Below are 27,282 nucleotides of genomic sequence, written 5' to 3'. Positions count from 1 at the left end.
CAAATGCAAAGCATAACAAGTCAAGGTAACCCATGTTTCAGCTGTGAACTGCAAAGAGACTTTGCTTTTGTGCTAAAAAAAACAAATAAGAGTTCATCATCTAGGAATTTCTCTTTTCTTAGCTGTGAATTTTTAATTGCTTTTGTAAAAATGAAATTCATTTTGAAAAATGTTTTTTTCCCTTCTGTCTGGAAAAAAAAAACTAATGAATCAATATTAAATATGAAACATGAAGAAAGTATCATTCTAGTTTGAAGAAACATGTCATGAAAATGATATATTCAGACCTGTTTCTAAATTAACATTAAAAAAAAAAAAATCCCTGCACTAACACTTGAATTCAATGAACTTTCCAAATTTATCTTTAAAAAAGTATGTATACTAAAAAAAACAATATCTCTAGCTGAAATGATCTGTCAACAACTAGAAGTAGCAGATATACTCTTCCTTACACTACACAAAACTCCAGGGTTCCCTGTACCTACCACTACATGTGGTAGGATGGGACCTAGAAGACAGCTTTGTTCTTTTAATTCAGATCAGGAGCCAAGCAACACCTGCTCCAGCACCTCCAGGAGCATTGATTTGGAATTGAATTTTGGAGGGCTTTGTGACCACAAACATATTTAAAGTGCTCCAGATATTAAGGTGCCTATTAGTGATTACATAGGCTCTTCCACCAGCTGGCATCAAACCCCAGACCCTCCAGTTAAAAGTTTGACACCTTACTGATCAAGCCACCACAGTCTCTATTCTTCTTCACAGCAATACTCGCACTATCTTCCGGTTGTTGAGTGGGAAATAGAATAGAGGGGAAAATGTTTTTGAGGCAAGTTTTCTATGAAAGTGATTCCAAGAGTGACACCGGATAAATGATGACTGGATTAATGATGATGATCAGGACAAAATGGGGGATAAATGAATTGGTGAACTTTCTAAACTTCAAGGTTAAGTGCCATGAAACAGTCACTTAATTGTGTTTTATAGTTTTGTGCAGTAGGAGATACGTAAGGTGGGAAAGGAAAGTTGAATGCTTCCTGTTGATGATAATGTAAAAAAGTCAAGTTTTTGGAAAACAATCCACTAATGAAGAAAAATGAAGCATAGCTTGGTATAATGTTAACAACAAAGAGTGTGGAGTTCAATAAGTTAAGAAAAGTACAATAAAATCCCTAGCAATAATAATAGACACAAAAGAGCTTTTGATATACAACAGGTAGTATAGGACAGGTAAACTTCCTGACTTTTGTTTCAGTTGCTCGTTATTCAAAAGTTGAAGATAATAGACAATTCACAAAATGATAAGCTGATCAAATGTAAAATCAGAAAACAAATCAAAATCATGTGAGTGTAAACAGCTTATTGCCATATTCTAATACAATATGGGACTCCAACGTTAGGATCTTTGGGACCCTAACCTTTCTGGATTTCGGATCCTGACTTAAAATACTGGTAAAAATTAACCTAGAGGACAATATTTTGCTCATTTTACGAAATTTTGCCAACGTTTTTTCTTTATCAATCAATCTCAATGAAAGCATACTTTGATATGCTAAAAGAAAATTGGAAATATTTGGCATCAGTGTACAATCCGTGGATGTTGTTTATTATTATGCTTTGTAGGATATGCCAATTGTTACAATAAATAAATCTGTGATTATTTGCCAAAAGTCGATACGTCAAATTTGATCATTTTCTACTTTACCGATGATCATGTGTGTTTAGAATGGTATTTTTCTTATGCCAGAATTTGATACGTCAAAAGATAAGGTTATATAAAATAGCATATAAAAATATATAAAATATAAACTTCCAAACATGATATAATAAAAACTTTCATATAATTCTTCACCAAAAGTTGACTTTGCATATCATGTTTTACCATATCAACTTATGGCAAACAACCACAGAAATCATATTTACAATGAAAAATCTCTTTGCATTTTTGCTCAATATGCTTTGTTTCATACTCTAATGTATTGTTGTATGTAATGTTGTAAACAAAAAGCGGATGCTAAAAGATTGCTGCACAATCACAGCAAAAGTTGAGTATTATGTATGGTTTGTGACATCGAAGATGCATAAAATTAAGTATGAAGTTTTCAACAAGTAATAACCGATTTTTAACAACATGCAATAATATTTAAACAATTTTGAACATTTAAAACAAAAAATATTTTTGAAATGTTGACTTTTTTAAGCTTTGGGTCTTCCAGATATTGAAATTGGGGTCCCATACTGTAGTCAACAGTTTAATTTCAACTAGCACCACATAAATAGAATAAACAAAAATTCGGTGAACATAATATACTCCTCTAAAATTAAATATAAAGATAAGAAAATTACCTATGCTGCTGTAATCATATGCATCATACACAGCAAATGTGTTAGCATTATCTTCATTTTTTACATCTCTGGGAATAGGAGCTTAAAGAAAAAATTACATTTAATATTTTGAAGCAAATATTTTATGTAAGTGATGACTCTAAATTTAAAGCAGTATCTTATTGCCCCTTTGAATGCACCCTATTGTCTTTATGAAATGTTCTAATCTTTTTAAACTTCTGTTTCACACACAAGTAGCATTTCTACACTTCACATGGTACTTTAAGTAAATTGTATACACTAAAGTTAAAAATGCAATAAGACTTCCATCAAAAAGAAATGTGTCCATTCATTTGCTAAATGTATAATTCTCCTTTAATGAATCAATGTAGTCTAATTTTAATAAACTTTAGAATCATAACCATGTATATTTTATAAGGGGCATTCAAATGAAACCTGGCCACTAGTGTAAAGTAAAGGTAAAGATTTTATCTCTTTATAGTAAATATAAAAGGTTTCAAAGAAATTCTGGAAGGAAGTATGTGGCGGTCCTGCGTCCAGGAGACCCATACACCTACAGCCTTGCAATTTTGTACAAAAATAACTTCGAGCTCCGGGAGTGCACACTAGGGGTTTTATTTTTTAAAATTTGAATTAGTTTTTTTTTTTTTTTGTAATTAATTTTTTAAGCTCAAATTTTGTGCAAATTGCCTATTATTGCCCATTAAAGGGGTGAAAAAATACTTGCATATATAAATATTATATATTGTTGGAAAGGGTAGAATTTTCCGCGTTCTACGCAATGTTTCAGTGCTTTAACTTAAATACAGTGGGAGTTATTTGCGTTTTTAGCTCAAATTTTTTAGGCTTAGCTAATATTTAAGCACTACTTCCTTCATTAAATCTATCCGTAAAAAGAGAAGGAATTGTCCCACAGTTTTCTTTTTGACATCACTGAAAAGATCGGCTTTTTTTAACTCCAGATCTATCTTAATCTATGGTCGAAAAACTAAGATTCTATCTCCAAAAGAAAAAAGTTACAAGCCGTTAAAAATCAAGTTCCAATAATCTCTAAATGATGCAAAAGCAAGTATATCTAACATTCATTTCAATCTCTAAATAAATGTATTAGCATAATGTGAAATTTATTAAAAAAAATAGTAGATAAAATTTATATCTTAAGCAATAATAATAATATTAATAATAATAATAACTTCAACAAATGCATCAAAAGAAAAGTTTTTTTTTTCCTCTCTCTACGAAAGCTTTTTTGATCTGCCTAAAAATTTATGGCTCAATTTTTGTAGGAAAATTCACTTGAAGACATTAATAGTACTTTCATCCATATATTTTTCAAGTGGTTTCAGACAAGCATTATCTTTAATAGGTCATGTGTACTACAGTAACGGTCCATGTGGATTCATTAAATAAGAAAATCATTTATCTGAAAAAAATATAGATGCATAAAATTAATGTGCAGAAAAACATTACCTAGCCACAAAAGGTTGCTATATGTGCAACAAACAAAATTATTGACATTGGATTTAGGCCTGGTTTCTAAACTCTTTTTCTTCAAGCATCCTTTTACTGATGACTGAGATAAATGTGAGACAAGGAATGTAGAACTTCAATTGTTAATTGAGATGAAACAATGACAATTTCATATCTCCAAAATACCTATGGGTACTTCATTGAATTATTATTAAACCTAACTTTCAAGATTGATAATTTTTTGATGACACAAAAATACCTAATATTTGTGCTTGTAGCAGACGAAAGGAGAATATATCTTGCATTTATAACTCGAATATTGTATGTCATATGCAAACTTGTTCTGACTGATAATAGTTTGATAGTTTCATCAATACCATCATATGCACTTTTGCCACTGATAGCAGCAGGGGCGCCGACTTGCAAAAATTATTGAGGGGGCTAGATGTCACCGGTGATCCATGGGTTATGTAATCTCACGGCGTCCACTCCCCCCCTCCCACTTTTCCAAAAAAAAAAAACAGTTCAAATTTTTTTTAACCTTGAAAACGCCAATTTACATAATTTCTGGTGTATATGATTCATACAAACAAACAATGTGTGGCATGGCCTTTTCAAAGTCAATCTAAGAATTCGCATACAAATTTTCTGGTTTAATTAGATCATGTCACTTGTCTTCAGTGTGGGACATTTTTACAGTTCTATTTTGGGGGAAGTCGTGCAGTTCCGTGGCTAGGCATTGATATAAGGTAGGGCACTTGACTTGCATGGAAGGGCACTCCCAGTGCGCCTAAAAACAAAAAATATTGGGAGGGGGGCATACCGCGGATTTAACCCCGGGAAATTTCCTAAATTGGAGATGGAAAAAGTAAGTTTTACAGTTTTTTAAGCATTTTAGAGTAATCTATTATCAACATTGGAACCTCGAAAACTCTACTCTCGCTAACTCGACACATGTTTTGGCTTTGAAAAACGGAAAAAAAAAAGAAAGAAAGAAAGAAATAAGCCACATGTACGGTATTTTCGTAAAAAGTTAATTTAATTTATAGTATAATAATTTTGTTTTTAGACTATTACAGAACAGTTTATATATATATATATATATATATATATATATATATATATATATATATATATATATATATATATATATATATATATATAAAGATTAAAATTATATGTAAATAAATCTAAACTATCATTAAAAAAGTAAAGCTTAAGATATTACTGTCGCACTTTGATTAATAAGTGAAATAGCTAATTTAAACTTGCTTTGAATAAGGCTCAGAGTTCATTAAATAAAAATAATATCCCACAGTTAATTTGTTTATTAAGTTAATATAGTGTGTAAATAGTAGGTTTTTATAGAGTCTTATACCCTAAAAACATTTAAGTATTTGAAAATAAATGATGCTTTACTATAGTAATACAGTAATAAAAAAGTACTAATATTTCGAAATTTTAAATCTAGCATTCTGTATGTAGTTAACTCTCTATTTTACAGAGATTTTTAAAATTGCTTTAAATACCAATATTAGGGCTGTCTTTAGAAAGGTGCAAATGTCGACCGCCTGACTAGATTACTGAATTTGAAGTTGTTGACGATTGGTCAAATATCCAATTCATCCAAAATATCTCGGTGGTTATGAAGAACAGCCAAGTTGTTCAATCGCTTCTGCCCCATTGTTGATCGAACAGACGATCCGCAGGTTCGCTCACTCGGACAAAATTTAAGCACTTGCAGCAACGTAACACTATCATTATTCACACCACTCGTTTTCAGTTAACCTGCTTTTTACCGTAAAAAATATTTGTTGTAACTCATTACTGAATGTATATTTTACAAGGTAACTATCTTCAAACAAGGAAAATAAAAAATACTGAGACACATTAGAAAGCATTAAATAACTAATAATTTTCTTAAACTATTGGGGGGGGGGGCTCTGCCCCCTCAAAAAAGTTTTTGAGGGAGCTCGGGCCCCCTCAGGCCCCATGGAGTCGGCGCCACTGGATAGCAGAAAGAAAAGCCATCTGCTTTGCATTGAAAATTAGATTCATTGTGGTAAATGTTGTTTAACTGGCAATTTTTATTCTGGGAAGAAAAGCTATAACTAAAATAAAAGAATTTCGATACCAAAGTTTTAAACTTTTTTTTTTTTTTAAACCATTGCAGTAGGATGGTTGAAATAAATTATTGTATTGTTTGTCAAATATACTCATTCATGAATAAAACAAATTTCTTCAAACTCGTAGCACAATATCAAATGCTATTGAGAGTTAGACGAGATAGTCCTCTGTCTTAAAACCCTCTGTGTTAAACTCATTATGTCCTTTTAGTCATGCTGACATAGGTTTTCTAGAAACTTGAAGAGTTATCTTGTCCTTTATCACGAGTGGAGAGAAAAATTCAACTTTCAGTGGCACAATTATATTTAATTATGCATACTGGAATATTATATACTTCACAATATTTAAGGAAATATTTTGGCAAGTACTTCATAAACATACTTTTGAAAAAATGAAACACAAAAGAAATGGTATAGTCTTGCTAAACTTACAATAAATAGTTGTAACTAACAAAATTTTACCTTAGTTCAAGTTACTCTAGTAACAAAAATATGCTGATTCCAATGAATATAATTTAGTATTATCTAAAAGACACTTCAATATGTTACGTAAAAAAATGAGTAAATTTAGAGCATTCCCTCATGTTCAAACAAACATCTGCAATAGAGGAAAAAAATGAAAATTTCGGAATTTTTTGATTTTTTAAAGGACGTTTTCATCTTTAAAGAATTCAAAAACAATTACTAATTTAGAAGATAGTTGGTTATAGATATTATTTCAATGTGAATAATTTTTACTGTTATTTTTTCATTAAAAGAGCAAGAAGAGTGATTTGAAATCTGAAGTAAATTGGCAATTTTTCAATCTTTGTTAATGTCTCAGATTCAAAAAAAGCTCTGAATAAATTTTACTTTGCTCTTTCAGGGTGGCAACAGGAACTTTAAAAAAATGGTTTCCTTTCTTTGCTCTACTTAAAATCCATTGTATGTTTGTATAAAACGCAGTATTTTAAACGTTTTAAGTTGTGTAAAGTTGTTGAACTAAAGATATATTTAAAAAAGATGCTACTTTTTTAATAAAATGGTAAAAAAAAAAAAAATATTAAGTCAATATTTTTGGAAAAAAAAACCCTACAAAACAGTATATTAAATTTTTCTACATGGAAAGATTATAGCAAATTAAAAAGAAAAAGAAGAAAAAATACTTTACTTCCAGAAACCAGTTAGCATAAGAATTTTAAGAAACTATTAAAATCACTCTTAAAACATATGTGTATTTATGATAGAACTAAAAAGCAATTGAAATTATTTTGAACTAAATTTTCAAACAGTATAAAAATTACGTGAAATACACCGCCAGCTCAGTCATTTCCAGCCGAGGACTGCAGTTTCGTGCTTATTACCTTCCTTAAGAGGTTTTCCATCTCCAGCTCGGTCACTTTCCTATGCCGGGCTGATGAGTGCTAATAAGCACGAAACTGCAGTCCTCGGCTGGAAATGACTGAGCTGGCGGTGTATTTCACGTATTTCTGCTTTAGCCCTAGCTAATGGGCGGTAATTTACTGAGTATAATAATTGTTGCAAGAATAACAAGTAATAGTGAAAGAATAGAAGTAATGTAGTTATTCTTATATAACTAATTGACATATTTATGCAAAACAGATGAAACCATTTGACATCCATTCATAGGGAGCTTTTCTCTAATCAAGAACATAGGTTTTAATGAATGAATACAGCATTTTAACAATAAAAAAAATAAAGAAATTTACTTAAGTACACAACTTAACAAGTAGTAGTAGTAAAGTTACTACAACTTAACAAGTAGTAATAACTTTAAGTAACAACTTTACTTAAGTACTCTATTTCAAATAATTTCCGTATGTAACGAAAAAAAGCTTAGATTGCTTTTGTAACAAACGACGCAAGAAGTAATAACTTTTAAGCTTTTGTCAGTATTAATTCAAAAACCAAAGATTTCTTCTTGAAATCATAATTATAGTATGCTAATTACTTCGAGACAATGGAATAAAGGCAAAGGAGCTAAGGCATTAATGAAGACTTCCTCTTTGCCTGTATGGCTGTTTATTCTACGTAGCATTGAAAGTGTGAAAGGAAATTTAAGCTAGTCAAAATAAACAACCTAACAGACACAAAAGCAATCTTAGGAAGTTCATCCTGTGGTTAATAAGGAAGATTCAATACTTGGACGTTGAGGAAAAAAGATGCAAAAATATGCGGCAATGTATAATAGCACCTCATTAATTTTACTTTTTTTTTGAACAGATAATAGGCGGAAAATGCGTAGGATATTTAATTTTGTAAAGCAAAAAAAATTTTTTTTTCTTCATAAAATCAATTTTTCCTGATTTTTTTTATTTTTTCGAAATTCCCTGATATTTCCCTGATTAATCAAGTTCCCTGACTTTTCCCTGATCTGTCAACACACCCTGTCTTTCGTAATATAAATTTGTTTAGAGAATGTGGAAATATTTATTTCTTAAGTGTAGGTTTATAACTTAAGGAGTTATTGAGTCACAAACTGGCTGCCTATGAACTCTGAAAATTTAAGCTTAGCGTAAGCACCAACTTCCAATTTCAATAACAAAGCAACAAACAGTTTTTAAACTTTTATACTTTGCATTCCCTCATAGATATGCATTATTAACTTAAATAAAAATTTTCATTGAATTCTGTGACATGTCAGCCACAGTTGATTTGCTCATTTTGCATGGAATGACCCTCTTGTGAATGATCAAATATGGCGACTATGTTTCTAGGCGAAATGCTGAAGCATTGTCTTTCCGTTCAAAAAACGATCTTTGCCAAGTTGTATTTCATTTTTTTCCTTTTATTTTTTTTTCTTTTTGTTCTTTTGAAAAATTATCTGCGACACACGTCTTGCATCTCCCAATTTCTGCTACCGGGCAGCAGACAATTTTGTTACTTTTTAAACAAATTTTTATATTACATTTTCTAGGGAGTGACAAATCTGTACCTTCAAGCCAGAACAACATAAGTCACATAATCACAACTTTACAGACAGGAGAGAGGGAAAAAGGCTGTCTGGCACATGCAAAAGATGAGATGCACGCTCTTTTAATGCTGGTACATAATTAAAAGGATTTTTTTTTTTTAGAATTCCATTCACATGGCTCAATGTGGAACACAATTCTATGTACAATGCATTAATAAACTAAAATCGCAATTTTTGGACTTGCATCAGTCTGGCTCTGAGGAACAGAAATGTTGATCGCCTATTTTAAGGTGCCCCCAATTAATAATATTTAAAAAAAAATTAAATACAGTTGAAAAAACATGCTGGTTGAATAGTGGTACTCTATTTGCTCTAAACTTTACATTTTTGGTGTGGGCCGCCATATAAGATTTAGGAGGAGAACAGCATTTTTTGCAGAACATTTTTAAGAACTCATTTGAGTTAGCAGACAGTTTTAAATCATATCTAAGTCAGTTTACTTTTATCTAAGTCAGTTTACTAACAGCTTTAAAATCTTGGAATCTTTGGAAAACTGGCAAGTTTAAAAAACAGATGAAAAGACTGCTGCACTATAATATTTTGCAGTAGGTGTTACAGTTAGTGATATTAACAATTTTTGGTTTGTATCATTACCTCCATAAAGAGTAAATTCCTTGTGTAACTGAATACAAATAGGAGAAAAAGTCAAATGAAGAATATAATGGGAAAAGTGGATGATATTGGCTTCAGGTCAGCAGGTTGAAGGAAAACAGAAGTGTATGTAATTATGGTTGTATAAATGCTGAGAAATTCTGTGGCAACGAATACCAATGCAACAAAGTAAATTTCCAGTCCTGATTGAATTTCCATTACATTGCTTCAATTACATATACAATGAAATTCCTGTTACAATGAACAAAATTTGTAGTCCCTTGAGGTTTGTTGTAACAGTGTTTCTCTGTATACATAAATAAGAAAGTCTGAGGACATGATAAATCATTGCAAATTGTAATATTTAAAAAAAAATTTTAAATGTGCAGAACTGTCAATTAAAAAATTAGTTGTTACATTATGAATGCAGACTATATCAGAAGTGCATACAATGATATAAATATACATTATTTCTTTCATTAATTTAAAAAATAAGAGAGTTGGAAAACATGATTAAATATAGTGGAGAGCTAAACATCTGCCAAAAACAGGTTTTGCAGTAAAGTCTTTTCACAAACATTAAACTACCATTTTTTACATCATAATCAGCCGGTGACGAATTTCTGCATGTTCAACCCTCAATCATGAACCTCAAAAAATCCACGTACCACATGCTAAGTGCATGGGAAAAGTGGGGGAGAGGGGACAATAGCCGGACAATTGCAATTATTTGCCCAAACAATAGGTTTTAGGACATAATTCGCAGATAATACCTTTTGGATAATACCTTCTTTTTATAATGCATGGCGAGCAATGAAATCAAATGAAAACATTTATTCTAAAAAATGCATTTGTATTTTTAATCAATATATTTTGTAATGTAAGCTAAGAAGTAATAAGAAATATTGTAAATTGAAAGCAGATGCTAAAAAATTCCTGCAGAATTACAGCAAAATGCTAATAAAACGTATAACACGTAGCATGGAAAAACACACACAAAAATTAGCCAAAAATACAAAGAATTTAGCATTTAAAAGCTGAGTGTAAATGATTTTGGAGATATAAAATGAAAACAAATGCCTTAACTATTGAAAATGAAAGAAATAACTTCTTTCAAAACAGAGCCATTTAATGGTTTTTGCTTTCTCATGGTGGTGGTTACTTTAAAAACAATTTCTATTTCTGGATTTCAAACTTTTTTAGGTAGCAGCTGAAAGAATTAGTTTCAATTGTAACATTTAAAAAATGATTCTGAAATATTCGATTGTATAATGAAGTAGTTCGTGACTATTTCAGTTTTTATTTTTCCAATTTTAAGTTGGTTTCTTTGCAATTTGACATCAGCAAAATCTTAAAATCTGCACAACAAGTTCCCCACAACAAATCTGCTCCTAAGTTGAACATATTTTTGACCTTCCACTATATTGCTAACTTAAATATTTTTCAAAGAAATAAACAATGCACAGAACTGTTAATATGAAAATTAGTATACTTACGATATAAATGCACACCATACATTACAGTCCCTGGAGGATTAAAACATATCTTTGTCTGATCCAGAGTATTCACTGTACGAAGAAGTTTAAATGTCCTAATGTCCCACTGTAGTTCAAGTTAAGGAAATTTTTTTAAAGATGTAAAAATAAAGACTGCAGTAAAAAATGCAGTATTCCAAAGATGGCTAGCTCAGAGAGATAAGAAATTCCTTGATGTTTCTTTGTAACTATTTGAGCTCATGATTAAATACATATATGTACATCAATTTTAATTTCATAACAAATATGGTTCTATGAAATTCCATTTAAAAAAACCATTAAACTACAGACAAAAAAAAAAAATAATAAGCAAGTTACTTTTGCACTTTTTTTTAAAAATAAATATTCAAATCAAAAATTCATCAAAACACAATACAAAATCGCTGGACTCAATGTGTTTTTTCGTAATAAAGGGATTTGGAAAGAAACATAGCAAGAATATTTTCCTAAAAAAAATATTATTACAGGATTTAATCAATAGTTTGTATGCAAACTTTTTTTCTCTAATTGCATCCAGGAATGGGTTGTGTAGACTAGGGGTCTACAGAACTAATTTCGTTGGTGTACACTTCTGAAGACGGTGGTGTACATCAACCCACCGCAGACGGTTTGCAAGAGCCACCAGTCTAGTTGTTCTGGCAGCTAGTAAAAAATAGTAAGCGACAATTTGTTACATTCATATAAAAGTTTCAGCAAAACCTTTCCTTAGAAATTCAGTTTAGTGAAAGTCTTAACATAGTCTATTATTTCAATGCACTAAATGTGACGCTGGGTTTTCCAAATAATCGAATTTTTCTGAAAAAATTTTGAAAATCAGGGAAATTTCTCAAAAAAGGCCAGGATTTTTTTGTGACAAGTTTCTTAATGTACATTTTTAAAAATAAATCAAGTTCACTAAAGATAAATTTAAATGTTTTTTAATATTTTCAAGCACTTGAAAATGAAAATTTTTTTCTCAAGCAGTTTTTGAGGCTTTTTAAAAGTGTGCAAATCATGTTTTCTCTTTTTCAATGCTAGAAATTTAGGGCAGGGGGATCCCTTTTTCCCCCCCTTTGAGAACTTCAAAGATTGCCTGGAAACTTGCGATGGTCCAAGTTCTTACAGGAGACTTGGCAGTTATGAGATAGGAAAGAATAACAATGCATCAAGATAGTCTAAATGTACATACACACCTTCATGATTTATTATTGGATAAATAATTCTGATTTAAAGGATACAATTTCTGAATTAGAAATTATTTCTCGCCCATTTGGATGAAAAATGCCATTTTCTGTCGAATTGAATTTATCCAGCTTATGAATCATTTTCCCACTTCTAATGTCCCAAATAAGTCCATCAGAAAGCACTAATTCATCATTATAATCAAATGTAGCACGATTTCTTGTATATCCATTTCCTAAATTATTATGAGTAAAGTTCTGAAGTTCTGCAAAAGTTGCTGTGTCTAATATCTGGATTTTAAAAAAAAGTAACAACATATAAGTAAAAATATTTCACACAAAAATGCATAATATTGTAAAAAATTGTTTTTAAAAATATAATTAAACTATAGATAACATAATATTAGGTCATAAAGCAAATAAAAAAACTATCATAATAAAGAAATAATGGGTACATTTAATTTTTAATTCAGATTATTTAATTACCAACATCAGTTATGATATTGGGTTTTGTTAATAAAATAACGTTCAAGTAAATGACGGCTCATTTTCGCATTATACAAATATCAAAAAGTAAACAAAAAAAAGCATTAAAAATTAATATGAATATAAAAGAGATGATTGCTAACAGCCTTCAGGCTCAATTTGGTTAGTGCCCCAGTTAATTCATTAGTCCCTAATAAAGTCAAGAGCCCTGTTACTAAAAAACTATTCACTGTTTTACAAAGTAACAACCTCCTTAAGCAATCTATCCTAAAAGCTTACAAACCTACTAAAGCTCCAATTTTCCTAGTTTTCAGATTAACCAGGGATTTGAAGTGAATACAGTAAAAAATTTTAAAATAAAATTATCAGTTTGTAGCAATGCATTAAATGCTGCAAATTCTCATACAGAAAAATTATTGTTTCCAGCACAGGGAAAGCAATATAAATCAGTGTATATGCAGAAAAAAACTTATTAGCCTGGCAGCAGAAACAGCACAGCACTATGAAGTCATTCGCAGATTCTCAAGGAAGACAATGGACTATTTATGGATTAAATTTTTTTTCCCTTGGACTGCCTAAACCAGTAAAATTTAAAAAGGGAAAAAAAATTACAGTACACACACACACAGAATGAAAAAGAAGGGAAGACAGGAAAAGACACCTTAATCTATACATTGACTAAGAGGGCAAAAGCGCTTGAGTCGACAGCTGCCTGCCTCTCAATTTGCATTTTTTCTTCAGGCATTCCCTGGTGATTATTTATAATACGTGTTAAGAGTTATCTAATTCTGGTTTATTCCCTATTTTGAGCTTTCTAATCAGTGGTACAGAGAGAGCGCTGTAAAAAATTAGGCAACCGGGTTCAATAGTTTTTGATGATATAAACATATAATTTACGGGGGAAAAAATGAATGCACAATACTTGTGATTTCAATTAATTGCACTTCAGTATTCAAAAACTACGACTCAAGAAAAAGGAGTGAATTCAGATCTAGGTTTGTTTTACCGAGTTCTGCTTTGTAAAATAATGATATATCTATATCAACTGCCCTTTAAATAATTTAAGATACAGTCAGCTCTCAATGACTCAATGTCCCAAGGGACTGGCTAAAACTTTCGAGTTATGGGAAGTTTCCACAGCCTTCAAGAGTTTGGGACCCAAAAACTTTTGAGATAAAGGAAAATCCGAGTTATAAGGTTTTGAGTTATTGCGATTCGATTATATTCCCTTTTGATCATGTTGATAATTATTTATTAAAAAATAAATAAATATCCATAATAAATTAAATTTTCTTAAATTCTACTTGCTTTTAACTACATAGCAAAATGCAAAATTGATTTTAAAAACATGATTTCAATTTTAAAATTCATTTCCTAAAATGTAATATTACTACTTGGTTTTCTGGAAACAAGTACAAAATTTTCAAAACGAAGATTAAAGTTTAGTCACACATTCATTGAATGACAGCAGTACATTATATGTGATTGATAAAGAATGAATAAAATCTTTTGCAAGGATAGGAGTAGAACAAAACCAAAAAGTTTAAAGCAGAAGTCTGAAAATTTCAAATAAAATGTGTTTAGGCTACACTGCTGACCTAAGCGCAAAAGTCGTATCTGCAGCTGACTTCAAAATGAGAAATTGCCATTTAAAGTTTTGTATTTGATTCGGATGACACTTTTTCAGATTTTTTAAAAAATTATTTCCCATTGACAAATGACCATAAAACATTGTACTTAGGTGAAATATGTGGCAAAGAAGCAGCTGGTGACCATAACTCAATTTCGATGAAAAGAGTAAATACCACTTTTGTGCTTAGCACGGCAGTATAGTTTATGTTTTGCATGAATTACATTACAAATGTAGTTTTATTTAATTTTTTAAATAATTATAAGAATGGGTATATTTGCTAGAGTCCTTTTTTATAATTTTTTGGTAAAATCAAATTAATTTTGTGAAAATACTTCTTGCAGGGTTCATACACTTGCGGTTAAAAAAAATTCCCCCGACTTTTCCAGGTTTTCCAAGGGACTCGCTTCATTCAAAATTAAGTTTAAATCACAATATTTTTGAAATAATTAAAATTATTTAAAGTAGCCATTCAAAAGAACTGAAACTTTTCCACTTAAATTTTAAAAAAAAAAGGAAATCTTGGATTTTTTTTCTTTTTTTCCTCTCAAAATTTAAATTTTTTTAAAAACATTTTGTTCATGTTTTTATTCATTTACTACTTGTTGAAAACAAAGTACTTATTTTAGTGTTTCATCGATGCTACGTCTCATCCATAATATTACAGTTTTGCTGTAATCCTGCAGCAATCTTATAGCATCCGCTTTTGGTTTACAATAATATATTTCTGTTTATTTTCTTATTAGTATATAACACAAAATATCGTCAGCAAAATACAAAGCTATTTTTGAGTGTAAATATGATTAACTTGTTGCATCGATTGGCATACCATATTATGCATAACAACAACAATCAATATAGGCTGATGCCAATAAATAATCATCAGGGGTTTTTTTTCCATATTAAAGGATGCGCATTAAACATTAATATTACAATTTTTCTTTTATAGGAAAACAATTTTTAAAAATTCATAATTTATTGCACATTTTATGTTTGTTTCATTAGTTTACATTGAGATAAACATGCAATTCTGTTTTTGGAAATTTATGTCTACTTCCATCTTGCAAATGACCAAATGTATGGTGACTAAGTGAAAACTTTAATATAAGTAGATTTTTGAATTTGTAGCACAAAAGTAGTTTTAAATAATTAATAATCCTTATAAAACTGCAATTAAGACAAAATAGTCAGTTTTTAGCACATAAGCGTCTAAATCAATGAGAATAAAAACAATGTTCTGAAGATAAAATTTTGCATTTTACCAGAAAATAATTACGAATTATCCACAAAAAAAAAAAAAAAAACACATTTTGCACTGTTTTCAACAGTTTGCATTGAAACACTTAACAAGTCTTGTGTACTTCCATCTTGGGAATGATCAAATATGGCAACTATGCTAAAAATTAAGAAATATTTTTTTTGAATTTGTAGCATAAAAACAATTCAAGAAAAAAATCTTCATGAAATTAAAATTAAGTTGAAAAGTTTTTAGCACATTTGTGCCCAAGGCAATGAAGATAACATTAATTTTTAAGAACAAAATTTTTCATTTTTCAAGAAAATTAGGTACTATTTAAAAATTAAAACAATTTGTAGCACATTTTGCGCTACTTTCATTAGTTTACAGATAAAAGAAAACATCCAATTCAGCTTTGTTTTTGGAAACTTAGGCTTCCTAAGCATCGTGTCTACTTCCATCTTGTAAATAACCAAACATGGCGCTGTCCTTTCACACATCACTGAAAAAACGTTCGAGCAAAAAACGATTTTCCTGATTGACTCTCCCATCCTAAGGCTTGCGATTCTAAAGCGGCAAATTGTCTTCTCCCCTTTTGAGTTTGTGCATAACTCTTGTTCACAAGAGAACGTTTTTTCTTGGGAACTATTGAGGGCCAAAAATGGCGACAGTGAAAGTTTTTTTTTGGGTCGCCACTTTTTTATTGCCAGCGTCATTTTACCTCAAAAATTTAAATTTTTTTCAGGAAACATTGATAAAAACAAAGATTAGATCTCATGGCACAAAATTATTTGCGAAAAAATTGGAAAAAAAATTTTGGGGGGTAAAATTGAAAAATTCCCTGCTATTTTGAACTATATCAATTTCCCTGACAATTCCAGGTTTTCCCGGAGCGTAAGAACCTTGTCCTAAATTTTGAAGTTTGCAGTATGGTTTCCGGAAGGGAAGACCCTGTGCAACTAATTTATTATATTTCTGTGACAAGTTTCTTAATTAACCATAATTTTAAAAGATTTGTTCATGGAAAAGAAGTTTTGCATAGAAAACACTTATCTTACCGATGTTGAATATTGTCTAGAGCCAACTAATCTTTCAATACTTCTTTTCCCAAACTCAAGATGAGAAATTTCTATAAAATTATGCCTGAAAATGCAAAATAAAAATGATATAAATATACACAGGGCTTTTTAAAAATATGATTCCAAATTAAATCTTCGTCCTACAGAGCACAGCACAAATACAGTAAAACCTCTCTTAACGGACACCCCTCTTATGTCGACAGTTTAATAAACTACAAAAAGTTAGAAACAAATATAAAACAAACTCACAAAAGTGCATAGTTTACCATAATAGGGTTAAAGATTATTTTATTCATAACAAAAAGCACAATTGTGAACTGTTTTAAAATGTACTTTTTGAAAGGTGCTAACTTATAAGTAACATAAAATAAAATAAAAAAAAGAAAAGTACATGTCATTATTTTGTTTTTTATTTCAAAAAATTGTACTTAACTAAAACTTTGATATTAAAATCACACTATAACAATTTTAAACAAAAGTTATAGCAATTAAAAACAATCACTATAAAAACTCATGTAGATAAGTCACGGAATTTTTAGTAAAATTTTAAAACCTTTTTCCAAAAGTTTACTGGAGAAGTTATGGGGTTTGGAAATACTTGAGCTGGCATACAAATGAGTTTTCAAAATTTACTCACATGAATTCAAAATTGTCATCACTATTCCACAATGAGGAATTCCCTATGCGGCCACCATCTGAAGTGATAACAATTGGAGTTGTCTGAAAAATATTTTGTTTTTAAGAAGCAGAAACATAAATCTCTAATTAAAACAAAACTAATTCAGAAATGGGTCATTCCATACAAAATGAGCAAAATTCTCAAAAAAGTGGTGGCCGCATGGTAACAAATTTTAATGAAATTTGGTATACAGGTTCCTTTTATGCCTATATAAAAGTATCTAAAATATTTTTGCTTAAAATTTTTTATTTGAATAGTTACGTGCGATTGAAAATTGGTCAGATTGAACAGCACTCTCATAAATGTTAAATGTTGCATATTTGAAGGCTTGTATCTTATTAACTATTCAATGAAAACATAAAAGTTATATGTTGCTGAAATCTATGGAGTAGGATAATTAATTTGATATCAGTAAAATTTTCAAAGTTAATATAGTTAACTTTTAACCGAGTTTCAAAAACCGAAAATATTTCAATTTTTTCATAATTAAGCATTTTATTTTTTAATCTCTATCTTTAAGGAATGCATTAGCTTTGATGAAATTAATACCCAATAATGTGCTAAGTATCATAAAAGAAATACCTTACTTTTGAAGTTGTATTTTAACTCCTTTGGCTTCAAAATTAGTTTTAAACTTAGTGATGTTTTGTAAAATGATGATTTTCCCCTTCACATACACCCAAAAATTCAAATGAGGGAAAATTCAGACAACTTTAAAATTTTACAAGAATATAGAGCTGTGTTTCTACTATTTGCTTGAAGAAACTCGAAATTGGTTTTTGATTTCCAAATGTAAAATAAAATTCAGAAAAATAGCTTTTTTTTTGTTTGATGGGTCAATCCATACAGGTTCGACTGATGGGTGCAGTCGACCCTTTTTAATTTTTTTTTTTGAAATTCATATTCCTAAAAGCTGCATATGAAAGATGTTTAAAACCACTTTTATTTTTTCTCTCAACTGGACCTTTGATTTTTTTAGAGGACATCAAAAGTGATTTTCGTAGTCAAAAATGGGACTTTTAGACCTTTGCATTTTGACCGAAATCGATTTGAATTACATTTATGACAGTTAATTTAATGCTTTGATGTTAAAGAGCATTAGTTGATAGTCTTACATGCTGAGTTACATAGCTGTAAGTTAATAATTAAAATAATGACAATAGGTTAACGGTCAAAGCCAAATGTAAAAATTTTACTCATTTCCAAGGGGGATAACTCACGTAGGGGACGGAAACACGAAATGAAATACGACAAAAACTAATCACTGGAACCATGCTAAAAAGAATATGTAACTGTTGCTGTGTGTTTGTGCACCCTTTATAGATTACAGCCCCTCAAAAATCGGAAAAATGACGAAAATGACATTTTTAGACCCCTATAAACCAAAAAGGGATGGAATTAAAAATAAAATTTCCTGGCCAATTGAATATTCCGTTCAAGTACTATACATGTTATACATATTGTTTTTTGTATTTGGTTTGTAAAAAAGACATAGGTCTTAGAAATTAAGCAATTTTGCTAGTCAATTCACACACTAAAACAGAAATAAAAAGTGTGAAAACATCATGGCACCTTCTTAAATTACGTATATTGTGCCCTATATAATAAATTATACTGAAAAGAACATATTCTAATTTTCAAAATAATTATTTTAATTTGATAACTTAGAAATGTTTGAACATGAATGAGTAGTTTATTCTGTATGGAACCTGTATGGATTGACTCTTATGTGAAATTACGAGAGTTCAAAGAATTAGATAAACAACTAAATGATGCAAAAGCAAGTAAAACTAACATTTATTTCAATTTAAAAAATGTACATTTTAGACTGTACTTCATAAACATGCTTTTGAGAAAATGAAACACGAAAGAAATGGTTAGTTTTGCTAAACTTACAAAATAAAAAGAAGTAACTAATGAAATTTTACCTTAGTTCAAGTTACTCTAGTAACAAAAATATGCTGATACCAATGATTAAAATTTAGTAGCATCTAAAAGACACTTCAATATGTTACGTAAAAAAATTGAGTAAATTTATAGCATTCCCTCATCTTCAAAAAAACATCTGAAATAGAGGAAAAAATGAAATTTTTGGAAATTTTCGATTTTTTAAAGTACAATTTCGTCATCAAGAAATTCATAAACAGTTACTAAATTAGAGCAGATAGTTAGTTATATATAGTTTTTCAATCTGAATCATTTTTACTGATATTTTTTCATTAAAAGAGCTAGAAGAGTGATTTAAAATCTGAAGTAAATTGGCAAAATTTCAATCTTTGTTAATATCTCAGATTCAAAAAAAGATCCGAATAAATTTTACTTTCCTCTTTCTCAATAGAGAATTGTTCATAGAATGCGGAAATATTTATTTCTTAAGTGTACGTTTATAACTTATGGAGTTATTGAGTCACAAACTGGTAGCAATGGACTCTGAAAATTTAGGCTTAGCGTTAAGTATCAACTTCTAATTTCTATAACAAAGCAACAAACTGTTTTTAAACTTCCATACTTTGCATTTCCTCATAGATATGCATGGTTTACCTAAATAAAAATTTTCATTGAAATCTGTGACATGTCAGCCACAGCTGATTTGCTCATTTCGCATGGAATGACCCAAATATGAATCTAGAAAAAAAAAACAGAAAATTCATGTTCATAACATTTACCATAAAACAAGGTATGAGTAGTAGACTATAGGATGGTATAATCTCTCATTAACTTCAGAATGAAAGCAGGTAGAATAATTCAAATTATAAACGTTCAGCATTGTTGAATTTGACTTCTTTACAGAAAAAAAGATTTGCTGTTCTCTTTTTTTTTAAATCAGTAAAAAATGTGTTTTAAAAACAATAATTATGTACAGTCTAAGTGATTTTAAAATTTTGATAATGCTACTAGAGGACCCGACGGACGTAGTTCTGTTCAAACTTTGTAAATTGAAAAGTTAAAAAAATTCAATAAACTATCAAGTGTTTGAAAAGTTCTGTTGAAAAAAAATAAGTTTAAAAAAATGGTTTAGGCTGCTATGGTGCCAGAATGCGCATACTTATTACAACTTGATTTATCTAATGCCCACTGAGCAGTTGTTTTGTTAACTATGTTTTCTCCCGTACTTGATGCTTTGTTTCTTCACCCATACTCAAAGGATAAAAAGTATCCTCAGATATTAAGTGTAAAAATTTAACTACATATCTAGAACAAACGGAAAATCCCGCTGCAACATCCCCCATATGAAAAAGAATAAAGCAATCGAAAGGATATTGTTTAGAAAAATGATCAAGGTAAAAACAGTTCTCTGAATAATCGAAAATTACTCATCCCCATCTCCCCCTCCCGATGTAAAAAAAACATTCTTCAACTAAAGTGACTAAACACTCTTTAAAAACAAAAAACCATTCCTTGCAATTTGAAATATTTCGCCAAATAAACAAAAAATACAACAAATTACATTAACAGTAGCTTTAAAATGTAAACATGATCACGCAACTCTATTGTTTATAGCTGAAGTTGCCAAGCCACCACGTCACTGTAACCCAGCCGATCAGTTAGCGAAGTCAACTCCGACCGATTAGTGGTCTGATCTTTTGAACGAAAACTTTTTTAACTTCATTCATTGCCTAATTTATTCTTTCCACCAAAGATAAGGATCTTGCACGACTGCACTGATCTTTTGTGTACAGAACTACCCTGTTGTAATTTATCTGGACGAAAATATAATTTGTTTCGTCTTTAAATTCCGTCATCTTTTCTTTTAATAATGTGACTATACTGATTAGTTAGATAATCCTTAAAGTATTCTTGACATTGATGCCAAAACTCAGATGGATTTCAGCCGAGAAACAAATTTTGCTTGGTACGGTACTTTCTGATCATTTGGTTAGGAAAACCTAAAGCACCGATCCGGTCATATTTTTCATCTACAACTTTTGCCTGAACCTTCCAGTACTTTACTTTAAAATATATCACGGGAACAAAAATCGTTGCTTTTAAGAAATGAAGGCTTCACTCTCTCTCTCTCTTTCTACGTTTTATCTATTCTCAATTGACATATCACAGTAGGAAATTTCATTACAAAAAGCAGAGCTGGCTTTCTTATTAAAACAGTACCTAGATTACAAAACGTAAAAGGCATTTGAAACTATGTATTATGGAATTTGATTAAGATATTTTCTATACAAAATTTCCATATGTCTATTAATTTTTTTTGGTAATTTGTTACTTGGATATATGGAGGTCTAACTGCATTTAAAATCCAGTTCAGAAATGAATTACTTACAAAAATCTTATAAACAAACCAAAGCCTCATAAATTTTAACATTTTGCTAAAGCATAGTTATTTTCTCACTTCAGCTCTTCGGCTAGGACTTTTGGATTCAATGAGAGATTCAAAAGAGATATGACTCATCTCAACACCCAAATATAGACTAAAACAGCATTTTCAGTGCTTCAGTTTCTATATAACTAGCAGTACTCGCGAGATGCCAGTGCTAAAAATTTAATGGCAGTCAGTTGAATAAAAAAAATTGATGCCCCTCTCCCTCTGATGTGAAATGATCATTTTTCTTTTTATAAAAGGTGTACACACATTTTCAAAAAAAAAAAACCTATTAAAGTTTCTTTGAAATTTAAAACTTTTCGTCAAATCATTAAATTAGATTTACAGTTGCTAACTCTATTTAGCAAGTGAAGCGGTTTTTACTGCAATTTAAAATATTTTGCCAAATAAACAAAAAAAGACATCAAATAATATCTTTTTAAAGTAAAAATGGTTTCGCAACTCTATCGCTTATCGCCAAACTCGCCCAGCAACCACGCTATCGTAATCCATCAGTCTAACAAAAAAAACATTCAAAAATCGTTGTCAGAAAAAAAAGAAGAAAATGTCGTACATTTCACTCGGATAAAAACAAATCAAGTTTCTTTTCTTTCAAAACAGATCGCCAAAACAATGAATTACATTTACGGTTGCTTTAAAACAATAATCCTAGACTGAACTGTTCAGTGCCTAACGTGCCAAGCGACCACGCTACTGGAACCCAGCCCTTTTGTGAATGAATCAGATGTGTTTTCTTTAGCAATAATAAATGTTTCGCCAAACAAACAAAAAAGTATAAAATCACATTAACAGTAGCTTTCAAATCTTTATATATAAGGAGCTGCGCTGCCTGGTCTACCTTGAGATTGAAAATTGTGTCAAGTGACATGTATTCAACAATCAGGCTTAAATAAAAGAATAAAAAAACACCATGCAAAATTAACCTTCCAAACAATGACGAGAGATATTAAAATACTTTTAAGAAATTAAAATGCAAAAGATGGATTTTAAAAAGGTAACCATGGAAACATGAAATAAAATAAGTTTAAGAAATTAAATGCAAAATAAGGAAAGAAACAATGAATTCAAAAAGCATAACCGTGGAAACGCAAAAATAAAATGGTTGACAACCTGAATCAAAATGACATTTTTCGAATTTGATTTAAAAACGATTGTATCTTTTTTTTCCTTTGAAGATAGAAGCTAAGTTTTTCAACCATAGGTCGAGAGAGATCTGGAGTAAAAAACGTTGCTTTTTCCAATGGTGTCAAAAAGAAAACTGTGGGACAATTCCTTCACTTTTTATCGATAGATTTAATGAAGAAACTAGTGCCTAAATTTCAGCTAAGTCTGCAAAAGTTCGAGCTAAAAACGCAAATTACTCCCGCCATAATTAAGTTAGAGCATTGAAACAAATTTTTTAAAACACGGAAAATTCTACCCTTTTCAACAATATATAATATTAATATGTGCAAGTAATTTTTCACTCCTATGTTCAGGAATTTATATGAAATTTCGGTCTAAATTCCAATAAAAAAAAGAATTATTTATGGGATTTTTTCGAATTATAGCCTATGTTACTCAGTAAGAAAGCATCTTTCATACAGTGAAGGAATTTTTCAAATAGGTGCAGTGGTTCCGGAGATTACCTTGAACATATAAACACACAAAAATCCATCCTCTCTCTTTATAATATTAGTATAGATTTCTGAGAGGAGAATCTGTGGACCCTTCAATTAGTGCTTACATGCTAAACTTAGGAATGGAGTTATTTTCCCCTGTGCGCACATTTTTCCCCTGTGTGACACAAAATTCCGAAAAAAAATATATAGGGGGGGGGGGGGGGTATTGAACCCTTTAAAACTAAAAGATGTATGTACGCTTGATATATGTGAATTTGATTTTTAGATTTTTAGTGTCAACAGGGCATAGATTATAAAATAGGATTTTATGATTGACTGAAGTACATTATAATAATTTCAAATGAAAGCTAAATATGCTTTAAATAACAAAAGTTAAATATGCTTTAAAAAAGGTGTTAAGTCACTTTATTAAATAGCATGGGGGTCCTGGTGGGAAGTCACAGGAGATTTCTGGTTATTTTTCATATCTTTTCGATGAGGATTCAGCAAATTTGGAGATAGTTTTTTAACTAATACCTTTTCTTTTAAATAATGAAAGTTTTCGTAAGAGACATTAGGGATTATTTTATTGCTGATATGTGTGCATGCTCATATTTTATCATTTGGAAAAATTTGGAAGTTTTTCGGTATATTGAGAGTGTTCCTCAATCTAAAATTTAAGTTTAGGGTTCCCCTGTTAAACATTTTCCGATATTGTACTGGTATTGTAATTGAAACTATCAATGTAGGGAAATTTACCTTTAAAAATATGAAATAGAAATCTTTGAAAAATGAAGGTTACACTTTTAAAGAACATAATGATAAACATACCTCTCTGGATTCTATATGAGCTACACCTCTGACTCTATGGCACTCTCTACTTAGTTCTTCCTAAAGAATATTTTTTTTAAACATAAGATAAATTGACAACGAACGAAAAACCAAAGACATGTAAAATATTGTAGCATACCTGTGCAGTGTTAACATTGAATACCTTCAAGTCACCATTTAGTGTACCAACTAGTATTCTAGGATGAGGAAACTCAGAGTTGTACTTCTAAAAAAGATATATGCATGTTAATACATAAATTATAATAAATGAATAAACAATATACATACTAACACACAAATATAGCTTATGGCAGAATTTTATTTTGTTTTCTGCATTATTTTCCAATTTCTTTCTGCAATACTACAGGGCTGCCAAGCTTTTTGAACAGTAATGTGTTCTATACATCAAAAATTTCAAGTGTTAATATGTAGCGTTTCAAGTGTTAACTAGCTAGAGATGCTTATTCACCCTAGACCCTTAATCTTCTGCTACCATGAGGAGGAAAGGAGAATTACAACTTTCATATGTGGGTCATTCTTCAAAAAGTTAACTTTTCTGTCACATGCCTTTTACAGTAAAATTTTTAAGGAACAATTCATTTAACAATGATTTTTAATTTCATCAAAATGTATCTATTTAAACCAATGGCCTCGTGTCTTGAAAAAGTGAGGGGGCCAGATCATGGGCGCACAAAAAAAGGAGGAAATAAATAAAAATATAAATTGTCTGAAAATAGTGAGGGGGCCCAGGCACCCTCCGGCCCCTCCTACGAGCCACCACTGGTTTAAACCTGCTACCAATTTTTGAATAATAGCATATTTTTGGCTCACAACATGTGAATTCTCACCTCCGTGGCATGTCACACAACTTGCGTGGCTGTTTATGTTGCTTAATAACTTGTTTAAATAAAAGTATATACTTATTTATTGATTATTCCTTTCACAAGTGTCTCAAATACTAATTGTTTAAGTATATCTAATTTTTTAATATTATGTTTTAGTTCGTTCTAATAGGACAAGAAGTCCAGGGTTCATACTCAATTTCAGAAATAAAATGAAGGAGTTTTGGAGTTTTGAAAAAGTGAAATGAGATTTTGAAGGAGTACTAATGGGCTGTCCTTAAATGATGTCACTTTTTTTTCAACATGTTTGATCCCCTTCGCCTTCGTCGCAAAGTGTCACACACTCAATCTTACTCCTCCTCTTGTCACATGTCATATTTTTAAAAACATATTGTCATAATAACTGCATGATGTTACTTTTTTTCACCCTCTCTCTTCCCCTTGTCACTATTTCATGAACCCGTCTCCACTCTCAAGGCATGACATCACTTGTGGATGACTCATTTTACAATATTATAACTGCGAATTGCTAAACAATTGTTTTTTTACATCTGATATTGCACATCTGATTATGTATTTTTAAATAATTAAATAATAATTAGACAAACGGACTTTTGCCGCTGAAAGTGGGGTGGAGGGAAAAGCGATAATTATTTAACTTAAAAAAATAGCCAAGCACCATTTGAGCATGGTTTACTTCATTTATGAAGTGTCTTAGTCATCTAATAATATTTTTACCTTCAACTTTCATAATTTCTATGATCAATTTGTAAATCACATCTTTGTGAGGAAAAAAATATACGAAATTAGTACATTAAAATTGCCTTTGTGGCGAAGATAAGTTGTCGATTGAAATATTTCAAGTTACTGTCATAGAGGAAGACTATATAGCTATATAGTCTTGAACTAAGAAAGAAGGAGCTTTGAAGGAATTCAAACTAAAATGAAGGAGTTTGCAGGGCCCGTCAAAAAAAATTCCTAAATGAAGGAGTATTGGAGAAGTTTTGAAGGAGCGTATGAACCCTGGAAGTCATGTCACTCAATAAATTCTCACCTCTGTTACCTAAACACAAAATGCCATTCCTTATTAACATGTGGCAGTAATGACATCACATTTTATTTTCCATGATACAAAGGGAGTCCCCTTGTTTATTTTCAGCCATAGTTAAAGTTGTGAGATTTTTGTTGAAAAACAAAAAGATAGATTTTGCTTCAAAAACTTAGCATGGTTATTCTGACTTCTCACCTCCGTGAACTTGAATTTCAGAAAGGAAAATTAATGTGAAAAAAAAGTGAACATGTTTTCATATGCTTAACATGTGCAGATTGCAGCAACGAAGAAAAAAAAAATTTTCTCTGAAAAATGTATCTACTAGGCCTATATTAATGGAAAATTCCTCACCTCCGTGACAGACCTTATCAATGTCATTATTTCTGAGGTGAAAATAAATGATGGAGGAGAAATACATCAATAATAGGCATTCCACCAAAATTTTAAATTGCCAGTATATCTTCAAACGTACTAAATACTATTTTTTTAACACATTTGAAACTACTAATCAAGCCATACTTCAATTAAGAGAGCTTAATATTATATTCCCACTAACCATTAAAATAGCTGATTGTATGCACAATTAACAAAATTACTACTTTGATATTAAATTGGCCTTGAATTTTAAATATTAAGTTTTTTTTTTTTCTTTCTATGAACAAGGCATTTTTGAATTTTTTCATTTATGAGTAAAATAAATGGAACTTAGCTGGGCCATTGTTTATGGTTAATTCTAGTAGATAACTCATTCATGCAAGAACAGAAAAAAAGAAACAAAACGTTTTGAAATTGAAAAATACTTGCATTCATAAGTTACGTTTTCTGGACAATGACCCATGTGCAAAACAATATGCCTAAACTATGTAGTTCAAAGCTAGTAAAAATACTATATAAAATAATTGCAGAAAATTAAGGTTTTATTATTTTTTAAATAAATAGAAAATTGACTATTCTACAGTCTGCTCCATTCTTTAAAAAAATTAATAAATATATATGCATATTTTTTAATAATAATAAATGAAGCTTAAACTTAAGCAAAGAACTGCAAATTCACAAAAATTATACTAAAAAAATTGAATAAATAAAATAAATTGTTATAATAAAAAATAAGCTAATCTAAGGAATGACACTATAAAAAAAAGTTTCCTTTTTCCACTGCTTGAACAGTTACCTTTTAGTCTTATTTATAAGAAATAACTTTTTACACCTAGAACTAGAGGGCTTTGCCCATGGTTTGTTTTGCTTGCTAACCTCTGTTCACCTCTTGCGGTGGCTCAATGCCACCAGTGGAAGATCACAGTAGATGAT

At 30.3% G+C, this 27,282-nt stretch overlaps 1 protein-coding gene across 1 annotated transcript in view; it reads right to left on the bottom strand.

The window, feature by feature from the left end:
* Positions 1-27,282, bottom strand: part of LOC129225917 (DDB1- and CUL4-associated factor 1-like) — a 139,323-nt gene that overhangs the window by 20,857 nt on the left and 91,184 nt on the right. Inside the window, 7 exon segments of the mRNA XM_054860450.1 lie at positions 2,347-2,427; positions 11,004-11,109; positions 12,260-12,493; positions 16,614-16,698; positions 17,272-17,354; positions 24,082-24,141; positions 24,221-24,307. Of these exon segments, the coding sequence (XP_054716425.1) occupies positions 2,347-2,427; positions 11,004-11,109; positions 12,260-12,493; positions 16,614-16,698; positions 17,272-17,354; positions 24,082-24,141; positions 24,221-24,307 (736 nt within the window).

This window comes from Uloborus diversus, chromosome 7 (assembly GCF_026930045.1).
Source record: "Uloborus diversus isolate 005 chromosome 7, Udiv.v.3.1, whole genome shotgun sequence".
In the NCBI taxonomy this organism is placed as follows: Eukaryota; Metazoa; Arthropoda; class Arachnida; order Araneae; family Uloboridae; genus Uloborus; species Uloborus diversus.
Note: the sequence above shows the minus strand (reverse complement) of the source record. Positions and strands in the feature narration are given on the sequence as shown.